This window comes from Eulemur rufifrons, chromosome 19 (genome assembly GCF_041146395.1).
Source record: "Eulemur rufifrons isolate Redbay chromosome 19, OSU_ERuf_1, whole genome shotgun sequence".
Taxonomy (NCBI): domain Eukaryota; kingdom Metazoa; phylum Chordata; class Mammalia; order Primates; family Lemuridae; genus Eulemur; species Eulemur rufifrons.
This window is the reverse complement of record NC_091001.1, coordinates 85,595,728-85,611,099: the sequence shown is the minus strand read 5'-3', so window position 1 is coordinate 85,611,099 and position 15,372 is coordinate 85,595,728. Positions and strand designations below refer to the sequence as shown.

General features: G+C 41.4%; 1 protein-coding gene across 1 annotated transcript in view; it reads left to right on the top strand.

Moving 5' to 3' along the window:
* The first annotated feature begins 270 nt into the window (after window positions 1–270).
* The window catches only part of TMEM178A (transmembrane protein 178A), a 58,923-nt gene continuing 43,821 nt past the window's right edge, over window positions 271–15,372 (top strand). The window contains exon 1 of the mRNA XM_069495014.1: window positions 271–727. Coding sequence (XP_069351115.1) covers window positions 328–727 — 400 coding nt within the window. The 5' untranslated portion in view covers window positions 271–327. The remainder of the gene's footprint in view (window positions 728–15,372) is intronic.

Sequence of the window (15,372 nt, the reverse complement as noted above, 5' to 3'; positions counted from 1 at the left end):
GACTGTCGGACACAGAGGTAGGGCGAGGGGCGAGGGGAGCGAGCGGGGGTGCGGAGAGGGGCTGGGCGGGGAGGAGGGCAGGAAAGTGAGAGCGGCGCGGGGAGGGCTCGGAGCCGGCCGGGAGGCGGCGGCGGGCGGCGGGCAGGAGAGCCAGGGCCGGGCGAGCGAGCGAGCGAGCGGGCCGGGAGCGGAGGGCGCGGAGGCCGCGGGAGGGAGGTGGGGGGCAGGTGGGGGGAGCGGGAGGGAGCGCGAGCGGAGCCGAGGCCAAGTGCATTGTGTCTGGCGGCGGCGCGCGAGCCCACCGGCGGCTGCGGCGGGCGGGAAGCCATGGAGCCGCGGGCGCTCGTCACGGCGCTCAGCCTCGGCCTCAGCCTCTGCTCCCTGGGGCTGCTCGTCACGGCCATCTTCACCGACCACTGGTACGAGACCGACCCCCGGCGCCACAAGGAGAGCTGCGAGCGCAGCCGCGCGGGGGCCGACCCCCCGGACCAGAAGAACCGCCTGATGCCGCTGTCGCACCTGCCGCTGCGGGACTCGCCCCCGCTGGGGCGCCGGCTGCTCCCGGGCGGCCCGGGGCGCGCCGACCCCGAGTCCTGGCGCTCGCTGCTCGGGCTCGGCGGGCTGGACGCCGAGTGCGGCCGGCCGCTCTTCGCCACCTACTCGGGCCTCTGGAGGAAGTGCTACTTCCTGGGCATCGACCGGGACATCGACACCCTCATCCTGAAAGGTGAGCGGCGGGCGCGCCCCGCGCCTCCCAGGGGCGCGCCGTCCCCGCGGCCCCCTCCCCGCCGCGGCCCGCGCTCCGCCGCCCGGCGCATTCTCTCATCCTTCCCCGCAGCCTTTCTTTCTCCTCCTGCCCGTTCCTCCCTTCTCTCTCTCTCCCTCTTCTTTCTCTCCACGACTCTTCTTCCGTCCTTATCCTGCGCTTCCTTCCCCTTCCCTCAAGTCTGCGCTTTTCCCCCGCCTCTGTCTCCTTCTTTCCTGCCTCTGCTTCCTTTTCCCCTCTTCTTTTGCTCCCCTCTCGTCCTTCTCTGTCTTTGTACACCTGCCAGACTTGGATGCATGTGTGTATTTTCTTGACGCTACTCCCCATGAGGGTAACGGTCAGAAGACTCGACTTTGCCCAGGCAGGCTCCTTCCCTCAAGTTGTGCTTTCCTTTTAGGAATACCCTTTGGGAGAAAAGGGGTGCACACCTCAGAAAGGGGCGGGGAAGGGCTCTCTCTTGCATTGTGCGGATGCTGGTGTCAGACGGGACTGACGGGGTCATCCCAGCCTGGCGGGCTAATGGGGAGCTGCAGAGGCCGGAGGAACCTTCCCCCAGACACCCAAGTGCAGGGTTTGTGTGGATCAGACTTCAGGTGACAGTCCGCTGCCGCTGGAGGCAGCCGGGGCAGGTAGGACACCTGCTTTTCTCAGTCTTCCTGATGTGCCCTCAGTGTCTAGCCGAGGAGAGAAAATGCCCCGGCCCTTTAAAGTAGAGCTTTCCAGATCTGGGCATGGAGTCTCTACAGATCTCTCTCTGTCATGTTTGTGATACCTTGAAAGGTTGTTTTCGTTGTTTTGTATTTGGCACTGAGTTGTAGAGCATCAGTTCGCTCTTTGGGAATCTATGCAACACCTGGTTTCCATGCACGTAATCAGATATGTTGAAAAAAAAAATTTTTTTTTTGGTAATCCCATTCGTGTAAAAATAGTCAATGTGACAATTCTATTTGGTAAGCTTCCTTTAACTTGCAGAACTCAATCCTTATTATAATGTTTTTTCCCTCTGAGATGAAAAAAAAAAATAAACATCTCTTCCCTTGGACTCATTATTCCAAAAAAGAAAAAAGTCTAAAATAAGTACATTTTAATATTTAGCCATTCAGGAATGCAGAACAACAGATTTGTGCTAAATTACAACTCGGAATGGAATTACATAGAAAGGAGGGGGTTAATAATGTGTTGGCCTTCAGAGTCTTGCTGGTTGGCGTATTCTTCATTTCTCAAACATGTCAACTTCCTCCTTCCCATGGCTAGCTCAGCTGGGGACTGCCATCCAAAATCTGTCTGTGCATGGAAGGGCTCCAGCACTTTTGGGGGAATCACAGTAATCTTTCTTTGGGAAGTGCACCCTTTTCTTTCCTTTCCTAACTCACATCCACATCTGATTTCTCCTCATGAAGATGCTGCATAATTAATGCTGATAGTAGACAGTACATGAACAAACTGTAAAAGCTGAATTCGGAGGCTCAGTTATGGAATGCTCATTTAGGCAAGGCAATTTTGAAAGCTAAGCAGTGTAGTCTGTCTTTGGAAATGACAGAACTGCATTTCCTTACACTCTTTCTATGCCTAGAGTATTTGATTGCATGTAAATTGGATATAGAGTAATACCTGAAACAGCAAAGTCCAATCCACCAGTAGGAGAGGGACCCTCACAGAATACTGTATAACGCCTCTGGAAATGTAGCTGAGGTGCCCAGTTCCTGGGCAGTCCAGAATCAAATAATCATAGAGGTGGAAGGACTTTAGAGGTCATTGAAACCAAACCTCCATTCATTGTTCAAACTCCCTTCCACAATCTGACAAATGGTTGTCCAGCCCAGTACTGCCATAGGACAGAACTCACATACCACTTAAAAGAAGTAGATTTTTCTAGTGACGAATGCATATTTTAGATGAAAACAGTCTTAGGCTGATAATATTGACGGTGTTTAGCTGATCCTTTGTGTAGAACACCGAAGGGTTCTAGGTCATAAGCAGAAGATATGGGCTCCACTGCTGGCTCTGTTGCTAAACTGCAGTGTGTTCTCCAACAAGCATCCAGGCCTCCTTGGCTTTCAGTTTCCTTGTCTGTAGTATTAGGAAGGCTGACTATTCTTCGGAGAATTTCCTAGTTCTAAAATCTATCATTGTTGTAATTAATGTAAATTTAGTGCCCTGGGAAGTTAATGAGCTGACACTATTAAGAAATGAGGAGTTTGGAGGAAAGGATGAGCACCGGTACGTTATAGGTCATAATTTGTTGTTTGGGAGATAGCTAGCAGCGCCTTTCAACACTGCTACTAACATAGCTACCTTGGGCTAGTTACATAACGGTTCTAGATCTCAGTTTCATCATCTGTGAAATGAATGGATGACATGAATAGCTTTAAAATTCTGATTCTGTGAATAATTTGAGAAAGGAAAATGTCACCAACATTTTCCCATCTCAAACAGATGATTTTGGCACCCATATTAGGTAAACATCATTACCTTTGCTTTAGCATCTGACATTAGTGGCCATGTGGTATGACATTAGTGGTATGAATTTCTTAAAGGAGCCATATAAAACTAGAAATTGACATTACCTCTAATTTAAAAATGTGTGTAACTAAAATCCCAAGTCCTTTTCTTACTTTCTTCTCTGAATTACCTTGTTCATGAGTCCCAACATCATTTGGAAATTTTAATTATAGGAGTTGGAGAAAAGTTGATTCAGATGGGAGAGTGGAGAGGGGTGAGAAAGGGGCACAAGAACTGCCTGGCGTGTTTGGTGAGCTTTTGAGAGTAAAAGAGATCAGCCTTTTTCTCCTATGGACCTAGAGATGGGTGAAGGTTGTAGAGACAAAAGTGTAGACTTGATAAAATGGAAAACATTCTCACAATTGGAATTGTTTACATTTTCTATCACTGGAGGAAAGGCAAGTATTTCTGAGAGATGTAGAGGAGATAGAAACACACAATGTGGGCAATGACAGATTAGTTTAGAAGTATGTATAGATTCCATAGTAGTAATCTACTTAAATCACATGAGCCAGAAAAGCATTGGTGTCGATGGAACAAATATTTAGAAGAATCATCAAATTCTGATTTTCATCCTCTCATTATGGTTCTAGTTCCTCCCCCATCTAGCCCAGACCCTGGAAGGGTCTCCATTGGACCTCCAACTGGACCTTCAACAAGAATGGAGGTAAAGTTGTTGATAAGCCCATTAAGTACTGATACTAGAACCCTATGCTGTTCTACCAGGCTGACAAAAACCATTCACCAGCATAGTCTGAAAACAGTTGTGTTTCCAGCGGCAGGTTTTTCCTAACAGCACTATATTGACCAATCCACATTTTGCTATCTTGCTCACCAGGATAACGTGAAAACTTATCAAGTGCTTTAGAGATATTAGGTTAACAGTGTATTTCCTTAGTTTACTATCCAATTCGATAAATGCCCATTGCAATCCTATTATGTGCCAGGTTATACTAGGAAGATTTTGGCTACACACATGGGGGTTCTTTTGTGTTTGCGTTGGACACTGACTCTGAGTTATTCTTCCGCATGTGCTCTTCTTGCAGCACTGGCTAACTTTTGATGCCAAGAAAGCTTTGCTGGTCAAATAAGGACTGGCTCTGGGAAGTATGCAAATGAAGTCATCCTCCACCCAACAACCTGATTGCTGGAGTAGTTGAACAGAATGGATTTAAAACTGAGGGCTTCGGGCCACTGGGAATTTGGGGGTCTGAAAGAAGCCTTTATGTGTAAAAGTCTGTAAGGCAAGTGAGTGTAACATGGATTATATAAGGATCCCAGGAAATGAGAAGAGGTGACCTAAAGATAGGTTCTTCCTTCCTTCATCCATTTATTTACTCAACAATAGGTATTGGAGTGTCCGGTATTGTTCTAGGTGTAGAAGATACTGGAGTGAACAAAATGGATAAAAATCCCTGCCTTCACAGAGGTTGTTTGAAGTAGTGGAGTTTGTATTTTCTAGTGGATTACATTGTAACTACTCTTAGTAGGTTATGGGAAGATTACCTGAGAGCACTTTGGGAAGGCTGATAGCTCTAGTGAGTAAATGACAGGAAATACAGTGCAGAGTGATGGAGTGCTGTGCCCTTTGGGGGACTCCCAGCCATTCTGTCCCAAGTGCAGTACATATGTTTCAACTACTGGGTGAACAGTAAGATAGGAGGACAGATGGAAGGAGACTCAGTTGGAAACATATAATGCTTCTTTCAGTTACTGAAAACACTGACTTTAATAAATAAACATTGATGAGATTTGTGAATACATTATGTAGAACTCTGGCAAAATCAATTTTGAATAGAGACCATTGTCATTGAAATTATACTGGAAGTTCTAACTGTTCTATTAGCCTTAACTTTAATTTTTAATTAAAAATTTATCACTAACAACATCACTTTTCAAATATATGTACTTTGTGCATGTAAATCAAATTATAATATTCTATATTGTCTGCAATAAACAAAAGGAAAATTAATGTTGTAGTGTTTTGTTTTGATGAAATTAAAAATGATAGGATTTCAGAAATGTGAAGATTACAATTCTGTACGCATAATGTAGACTTGTATAAATCATTTGGGATTGAATTCTTGAAACTTGAAATAAAACATGTCCTTGTGGTTTCAGAGGCATTTTTCCTCTAATGGGATAAACAGATATCAAAGACAGTGGGACATAAATACTTTGTCATTTTGCTCTCTGTAAGAAAGGAAAGTAAGAGCTTTGGTAGGAATTCATTGGATCTGCTCTTCACTCTGCTAATGATTTATCTGCTTCCCCTGTTGCTTATTTCCCACGAAATTAATAGTCTGCACAGGACCCACCAAGTTCTACCTGACACAGAAATAGATTGATGATTTTCTTCAGCTCATTTGTAGACCAGAGTATCATTTGTGTTTGAATAATTATCTCCCAAGAGCAGATATATCTAGGGAAGCTGAGAAGCCAGCACTGTTTATCCTCCTTGACCCAGCAGTTCACAGATTGTTCTCAGACCGTTTTGGGCTAGAAGATGCTGCCGGCAAAGGGATTCCTTAATTTTGGGGGTGCTGGGGATGTGAGTAAGACTTCCTTTTTCTTTCTTTATTTCTCAAGGCAAGTGGTCTCTGAAATTCATCCCTCTATACGATTTATATTTACTCATTTAATTTATGTGCATGGACTGTACTAACATATACATCATACAATGTAGACAAAAGCAAATTTTGAAGGAATGTGGTAGTAAACAGATTGAAGTTTTTCATCCCACCTTCCAAAGAATTGCTTGTATGCCCTGGCATGCATACACCCCACTCTCAAGAATGCTTCTCTCACTGTTCATTAGCAGAGCCAAGTCTCATCTGGGCAAAGGAAGCAGGGATTTTTTCTATCATGGCTAAAATTTATGGTGGGTATCCCAGTACACTGTTACATCACACACATTTATCTTCCACAGGGAAAAGAAGATGCATTTTATTTCTGCATCAATTCTGACATTAGGCACAGTATTAAATGAGCCCTTTTTGATTAAACAACTGCTAGCTAATTCTACACAACTCTTAATGACTAGATTTGTAGTTTTGGCTTGTCTCATAGTATGTCGAGGCTGAACATCCCCAAGTGTGATATTTTATGTTTCAACACATTCTTTTGCTAACACTCATGCAGGTTATCTTGAACAGAAATTAAATTCTTGCCCCTCTGCCATCAATAGAAGATACTTGCTTCCATTTTTACCATCTGCACACAGGAACTGTCTTTTAAAAGTAATTTATAAACACAAAAGTAAATGGTGTTTACGAGGTTTGTGATCAGAATTGCCAGAATCAATGCCATTTTCATTTACCATGTCTCATGGATAACATTTAGCAATGGCCTTGAGGGGAAAAAAGGAAGTTTTTGCTATGTCATAGAAAGTTCAAGTCCAATTATACCAGAGTTGCTGTGATTTTTTTCCTTAGCTACTGATTTTTCTTCTTCAGAGCTCAAAAAAAGCCCTCAAACCCCATCAGGCAGACTGCTCATAATTGCAAGTGTTCTTGATTGCCATGAAAGACAGGCTTTTGTTGGGGGAGCATCTGGGAATTCCATTCCATTGAGGGGATGTCAATGCTAAGTGTGAGATCCTGGGGAGTGGGAACATTGAAGGAATTTAGGCAGGTCACAGGGTTTCCCCAACAGTTACCAAGAATGAACTCTCCTTTCATCTCTGTACACCTGCAGTGCTATGTACACTATCAGGTTATAATCACAGATTATATAATTACAGATTATCAGATTATAATCATAGATTATTACTACCAAGCAAACCATGATCTCAGATTGGCTATCTCCTTATTCCCTGAGCCCACCTTTCTTGTGTCCACCTTATCTTTCAGGGAAATTCCACTTTTCTTCGATTTTCAATTGTGTGAAAAACTGGGGTCCTTTTTTTGTGTTATTTGCTGGTTAAAAGAATAAAAATAATCAGATCTAGTCTGGTCATCCTCTTCAGTACCCCCCACCCCCTGACCACCAATAGCAATGGTGGGATGGAGTAAAAAATTGAAAACAACCGAACTGGAGGATTGGTCAATAATACAAATAGCAAATATGTTTCCTTTGGCATAAAACAGCTCAGTATTCTGGGTTGATTCAGATAAGATCACTGCTTTAGGTTTAAGAATTTTTGTTTTTTCTATAGTTCCTATTTTTAAAAAACACCATTGATATTGTCAAAAGCTTTGCATAGCTGATTGTAAAGATTTTAATCAAAAGAAAGACATTTGTAAATAGAAAATGGACCTTATCTTCCCAACCTGGCAAAATTTATGACAGTTTATTTTTTGCTCTTTCAGAGTGTTTCCCTGTGGTTAAAAGTGGTTGCAGTGATTAATCTGTTTTATTGCAAGTTTTAACTAAAAGGATGTAACTGAACTTCTTGGAGCATGAGAGAGTCAGCGTCCACCGTCATGAAGCTGACAGCCTTTGTTTGCTGCAGAGTAACGGGGAAACTACATGCTGCATTCCATCTTTCTTGTAACTCAGCCAGATAGCTGATTGCAGACCAAACAATAATGTCATGGGGACACCCATCAGGGAATGCATTAGCAAGTGAAAAACGGGGAACAATACAAACCATATTTTAGTTTCTGTTATCTTGAATTACTGAGGACACACTGACTTATTTTCTGTAACTTGCCTCATGTCCCCAAGTGTTCAGACTTTTTAATATTTTGTTCATAGGTAAAAATCAATCAACTCATTTCTTTCCTAAGAGCCTAAAGGATGTAATATGTTCCCTTTTGGTTTCACCAAGTTATTTGACATTATACATGTAGACAGGGAAGAGACTCCAAAAATATAAGTAGGAAATTTCTGAGCGTACAGATAATTCTAGAAGGCTTAATTGTCTCTTTATGACAGGTCACTCAACTGCAAATCAACACCCATGCTTCCATCTGCCATGCAAATAAGCATTAACTTGCATGCTTAGGGTCTGTAACAGCAGAACAAGCTGGATGGGGGCAGTGGTGGGTGGGAGGCTGTATTAGGCTTGGATCTTTTTTGTGTGTGTTTCAAGAAATTTTTATTTGGTGTGGGGAGGGTGTGAACATTTGCTTCACTCAAAAATCAGTCAACAAATGTTACTGAGTGTTAGAAAAGAATTTTTTTTTTTTTTTTTAAATAGGAGGCTGCTTAGTGAAAAACCCATGTTAAATCCTCTAGGTTCCATGGGATTGTGCTTTCCCTAACCGACCCCAGACTAGTGTGGAAGGGGCTCTGAGTCTTCGGAGTGGGCTGTTGGTTAATTTCAGTTTTCATGCCTTTTTTAAGCTCTTGCAATTTTGAAAACTGCTTACAGTAATGTTTACAATTGTCATGGAATTTTAAGTATGTGCGTCCTGTTAAATATTACTCAATGAAGTTATCCTGCAAAAACAACAAAATTGATCACTTGTCATGTGATTGAAAAATTATGAAACAGATCATCAGAGCAACAATTTTACATAGCAGAAGATAAACTGTATGGGGGAAAACAAAAATTATAATGGCCAATTGGAATAATTGAGCCTCTGCCATTTGGAGCTCAGTGTTTGTTTTATGCCACTTATACTTACGTCATTTATTCCAGGTAATTTAGTCCTTAGCATCTAACATATTCTAGGAAAACTTTGCTTGGTTTTCAGACAATGGAAGAATAGGATGAAGGAAGATAAAACTCCCAAGTATTGGAAAAATAAAGAGATAGGCTGAACTAAAGAGTGGCAGGAAAAGCAACAGTGACTGCCAACATGAATGGTCCTGAAAAATATTGTCTTTTCCCTCAGGTGTTTGAAACAAACAAAACAAAAGACACAAGGAGACTGTTTATTATTCAGCAGTAAAAGATAAAATCCAGCCAGAAGATGTCCGCTGAAGAAGCATCAAAGTCATGTATTTCCTTCCTTTTTTTCTCAAGGGTCACCTTTCTTTCTGAAAGAAACGCAAATTGATAGGGAGAAAATGGGTAAGCACCTGTAGAATCAGATTCACAGAGTTGAAAGGAACTTCAAGCAGTGATCCTCACCTGATTTTTACACAATAATGCCTGTGATAGGTGATTTGCACTTGTGATACAAACTTTTGTCAATTACTCGCCAGTCTTAGCATATTAGCGCTAACTGCTTCCATTTCTCTCTGAAAGCCCATTATCAGAATGCCTGTAAGGGGGATGTTATTATCGGTAATGGGTTTTAATTTATAAAACAGAGTGTATGTTTGGAGGGGGAAAGCCCTTTGACTTTTGTGTAGAAGAGGTGAAGGTGGGGGCTTTATCCGGATTGTGCATTTTTTTAGGGGTGGGTGTTGTACAGGGAGCTGATGGGTATTTTGGGCATGAGTGCTTCAGTCCCTAAAGTCATCCCTCGGCACCACCACTGATTCAGAAAATTGGCAGCTGTGTAACTCATTACCTGTTAGTCCTCTAAACAGGTCCCAACATACCTGATTTGGAGAAGTTAAAAAAAAAAAAATGAAGGGAGAAATCTTAAAAGGGCACAGTTTTGTATGTCCTCCAAATGTGACAGAGTTATTGAAATACATTGGTTTGAGGGCCACTGAGAGGTGTTAAACAGAGTAGTTCCCTATTCTCTTAATCACCTGTACAGATGATTCTGCAGCAATATTTTGATTATGCCATGGGGGAAATTGAATGCTTCTTACTAATAGGTCCCAGATTTTCCTTTTGGAAATTTGTGGCATAAGTGTTTTTTAGAGCATGTTTTTATCTCTAAATTATCACACAGTTCTTGTTTTCACACTCTTCCAGTTCTGTTTGCAGGTTAACATGGCAGACCTATTTTTTTTCTGGTCAAGTATTCTCCCATATGTGTAGTTTCCTGGAGTTGTTTTTATTTCTAAAAAGGTCAGATACAGCAGCATTTCTGATTAGGTATGAAACATTATAATTTGGGTTGCAGGTGTAATTTTTTAAAACGTAACTAATAAAGTAGTTGATAAACATTTATCCACTCACTTAGGTAGGTTTTACTATTAAGGATCTTTCAGTGCTGTATAACAGAATACCCAAATAAAAATGGGTTAACCAACAAGGAAAATGTATTATTTGCATAACAAGAAGTCTGGAAAAAAAAAAACCTGCACCCAGACTAGTTAATTAAAGAGAGTCAATGCTTTGTGGCTTTAGCAGACCCAACATAGGCAATTTTGCCTTGAGTCTTGTCTCTTCCTGGTCATTGGAGTTCTGTGAGTCGCTTCCTCACACAGCACAGTTCAAAGGCTAGAAAATAGGAGAGCACATGCCCCTTTTTGATCCCTTTTTTACAATAAATGTGACTTCCCAGAAGTCTCCTAGCAGACTTCCCACTGATCTCATTGGTCAGAATTATGTCACATGACCATTTCTAACCCAACCCCTGGCAAGTGGAATGGAATTGCCATGATTCTATTAGACCAGTCAAGCTTCATCTTTAGGGGCTGGGGAAGGGCTGCCGTGTTGACAATCTGAACAAAATCTGGCTTCTGTAACCAAGGAAGAGTAGCTGCAGAGTGCACGACACAACCATAGTGCCTGCTGCAGCAGGGACATTGAAATGGCAGTCCCATCCTTCCTATGATCATTCCATAGTAGGACAAGACTGAGAGGAGAACCCCAATTTCCTTCCAGCTCTTTGGGATTTACTACTTTCTCTCTCCACACTCTGCCCTGGTGGGCACGTGGAAGTGCCATGAAAGCCCTATACTTTTCTTTTTGAAGAGCAGTTTAAATCTCTTTAATCCCTAGTGACCCAGAGATTGCATGGTTGTTGCTAAGGAGTTTTATTTATAATTACACTTTAAAATGGAATGTTAAAATGTTCAAATTTGTGCATTTTAGTGGATATTAATGTACTCTAAGATTAGATGGTACAGTTGCTGTAAATTTGATACTCATTGGGTTGGTGAGGTCAGTGCTTCAGCACTCCTTAGATGCACAGCCTTTGCTCCCTACCCGTCCCCTTCCCCCAAACAGAAATTTAGTCCCCTCCAGAGAAGAGCTTCGTGGTCATGCCACCCCACTGCAAACCCTCAGACCAGTTTCATTTATGAAACCTGTTCAAGCCATGTTATGACTTGTTTTAATTTCTTGATTTCTGGGACGAAATCAACAAGAACAAAACAGCAACAACATATTTCATTCCCATCCTTTGACTGGTCACTGAGTGACCATCACTGTGACTTCTGAGTACATCCATAACTATCATAACTTTGAGAAAGAAAATTAATAAATCACTCTTTGCTATTGCTTGTGACCTGGTGTATTGATGGAGGCACATGTTCAAAATTTGAGAAACTAATCCATTTTAATTCTAGGAAAGCCACTTTACTCATGTCTGCATTGGGCTTTCATAATCCTTGAAAGTCCTGTGAAGAATTGTTTGCTTTTGAAATTACAAACCTGGAAATTCCACTGAGGAAGCAGTTGTTATTTAGCAGTGTATGTTTCTGTGTTTGGAGGAGAGGGATGGAGGAGAAGAAGTATGTGAAGGCAGGAATGCTGAAGTCAGAACACTCCAGTGAACCTCATATTTCCTGATGGAACTGCTGTGCTCCTCTTGGACCTCTCATTCAACACCAAGAGGCCTATTTATTAAAGCTTGATACTTCCTCAGAGCAGGAGTTGTGAAGCAAGAAAACAATCTGAACTATTGCAGATGGGCTGAGCTAGCAGGATTTTAGCACAGAAGCCTCAGAAGATGGTGTAAAGCCACAAGGTGTGTGGGTGGGCATATATTTGGACTACCAGATTGCATGCCAACTTGTAGGTTCGAAAAGAAAAAAAAAGGAAGAGAGCAGGCAGGAAAGAAAGGAAAGGAGGTAGGAAGGCCAGGAAGGAAGGCAGGAAGAAGCAGATGAACAACTATTTGGTAGATCTTTGGGGAACCATCCCTATAGGATCTTGTTTCCTTAAATATCCATTAGGTACATTTAAGTTTCTAAAATACAATCTTATGTCTTTCCTTTGACTATAAGTATCTGATGGATTCCTCAATAAGTTAAACCAAATAACCCAGCAATTCCACTAGTAGGCATATACACTCCAAAATTGAAAACAGGTACTCATAAACTTATACCATACATAAATGTTCACAGTAGCACTATTCACAATAGCCAAAAGGTGGAAACAACCCAAATGTCCATGAACTGATGAACTGATAAAGAAAATGTGGTATGTCAACACAATGGAACATTATTCAGCCATAAAAAGGAATGAAGTACTATACATGCTACAACATAAATGAACCTTGAAAACATTATACTCGGTGAAAGAAACCAGACACAAAAGGCCACATATTGTATGATTCCATTTATATGAAATGTCCAGAATAGGCAAACCCACAGAGACAGAAAACAGAGAGGGGGAAATGGGGGAGTGACTGCTTAGGTATGGGGATTTTCTTTTGGATTAACAGAAATGTTCCGGAAATAGTGGAAGTGATTGCACAATGTACTAAATGCCACTGAATTGTATACTTTAAAATGGTTAAAATGGTAAACAAAACAAAACATCACAAAATCTCTGATGGTTTACTACTGCCTACAGCTATACGTCTAAACTTCTTAGAAGGTCATAAAAAAGCTTTGTCATGTGGTTCCAGCTACCTTTCTGGTTGCGTCACCAGCCACTTCTCCATGAAAGCAGGGATCAGGCTACATGAGAACGTTTGCTGGTCCCTCAGTACACAAGCCCTTCCACATCTCTGTGTCATTGCCTATCCTGTTTACTCTGCCTGAAATAGCATCCTCTCTTGTCCATCTGGGCAGTGTCTTCTTTTCCTTGAAAGCTTAGTGCTGGTGTTATTTCCTCTCTAGCTTCCCTTGCCTCTGCCCCCAGCACCTCCCTCATTCCCTGCAGAATTAACTGCTTTATTGACTGGGACTCCCGTGTGCATTGTACATACCGCTATGACAGTACTTGCTACATCACACTGAAGTTTGTTCCTTTTTACTTTTACTCCTTCCCTTAAGGCCAGAGACAGATACCACCCAGCTCAGAATTGGGCATATGGCGATCTTTCCATAAAATGGTTATTGAAAGATTTGCTTTGTATTGATGCAAATCACAGTCATATCTCATCCATTCTCTCCTCACTAATTCCATGGCTTTTTCTTCAATTCAAAGACAAGAAGAAGTGAGAATTATTCTGCTTTCAAATACTTAGACACTAATTATTAATTCAAAGAAGATAAAGTACTTGGCATTAAAAAATATATAATAGTAGCAGATGTGAAAAAAAAGCAGCCAACATTTATGGTATGCTTTTATTTTGAAGTATTTAAAAAAAATCAGTGTAAAATTAAAAAGGGCACTCCTTTATGGGGATTTTTCTCATACAATGTTCTTAATCCTTAACTGAAGGATTATATTATTATTGTTGTTGTCTTTCTGCTTATCTTCATAGGAAGTCCCTGCCTGCAAGAAACTGTCCCTTTTGCTCTGTTTTCTCACAGGACCTAGTACTCAATATATTGGCAGTGCTTTGCCAAGTTCATTCTATGTATGTCCTTTGGTAGTTTTGGTTTATTAAGTATTCTTTATCCAGTAAAATTGTCGCAACTCTAGTTATGTACTTCCCCTGACCAGAAAGCAGAATGTCTGGGATGAATTGCTGCAAGAAAGGCTCTTGGTTTCTGCCCTCATCAGGCTCTTCACTGAACTCTTGTGCTGCTGTGTGAGCCTCGTTACTAGGGAGGCTCCACGTGCTGAAAAAAGCCCAGAGGGTCACGTTGGGGGGGGGCGGCGTGAGGGCTCTTCAGGCTCTTCAAGAGACCAGTGGCCTTGCTGGCGTCCTGGACTGATCTTCTTTCTAGCAAGTTTATGTTGCAGTTTGTTGAGGTGACAGGAGGGGGGAGATTTGGGATATCTTCCTCCCTCTGCTTTTAACTGTAACCTTAGGCAAGTCACCTCACCTCTCCAGATCTTGATTTTCTCTTTCCTGAGAGGTTGGATTGGTGTAACGTGTTGGGTTCCTTGCTGTTTTAGCTGGCTGCAATTATAGAATGCTTAGAAAACAGCAGCTTAATTAACTCAGCAAAGTGTCAGGATGGGAAAAGGTTAGTTCTTTCTAGAAGTAGGTAAGCATTAGGACAACCCAAATGCAAGGGTCTTTTCCTGTTTTCAAGTTGTTCACTCACATAGCTTTCCTTTGCTCTTTTGAATGTGGCATGCTTTCTTATTGCTAATTTTCTTTTTCATTTCTTGAGGGTTTCAAAGGAGAAGTCAGAATCTTTATTTTGTTCCAGGAATTCTGTTCTGTGTGAATATGTGCTATTTGCTTGGGAGGACTCAGCTGTATAATTTTTTTCTTCTTAGATGATTTCATAGGGAGTTGGTAATAAGTTATACCTGATTTTAAGAAATGGAATTAGAGTTGATAGTGGAGAGCAAAAAAGGAGATACTCTTTAGAAAACTGCATAGTATAATTTAAGTTTTGCCTTACTTGCCCATTTTAACTTTCTTTGGAGAAGGTTTGAAAAGATTTTGATGAAAGAAAAAATTCATATACTTTTTTTGTTACTACAGGAAAAAAGTCTAGGTTTATTCCTTCTTTACTTCATGAGAGTATTTAATACTCATAATCCATGTGAAGTCAGAGAAGACTACAATTATGCTTCATTTGTTCAAAAGTTTTAGAGATGTGCTTTCTGAATTTAATAATCCTCTGTGTTAAATACCCGGAAATTATATTTGATCACTTTAATTTAATTTGTATTATAAATCTTGATTATTCATTTTAGTTTCTTCCTTTTTTTCCTCAAATGATATTTCTAGGTAGCTTGCTACATATTATAATTGGCATAATAGTTAATTTCATTGAAAGCCTTATTCAAAACTTTGAACATGATGTGACTTTCCTTGACCTCAAATTTCCTCTTTTATGCAGACAAAAGGACATACCTAGGTAAACCTCTTTGATCATACAGAGGGCAGTGATTATAATGGCAGATCTGCTGCTTAACCTCCGATGCTTGACAGGACCTGTTTTTACTTAAATCCTTCCACACAAAGCAGACATTAGGTAGACACGCCAATCATCTCCATCATCTCCGTCAGGGTTAGGCTGGTTCTTATTGAGAGAGCCAGAGTGTGACTCCTAGAAGACAGAGT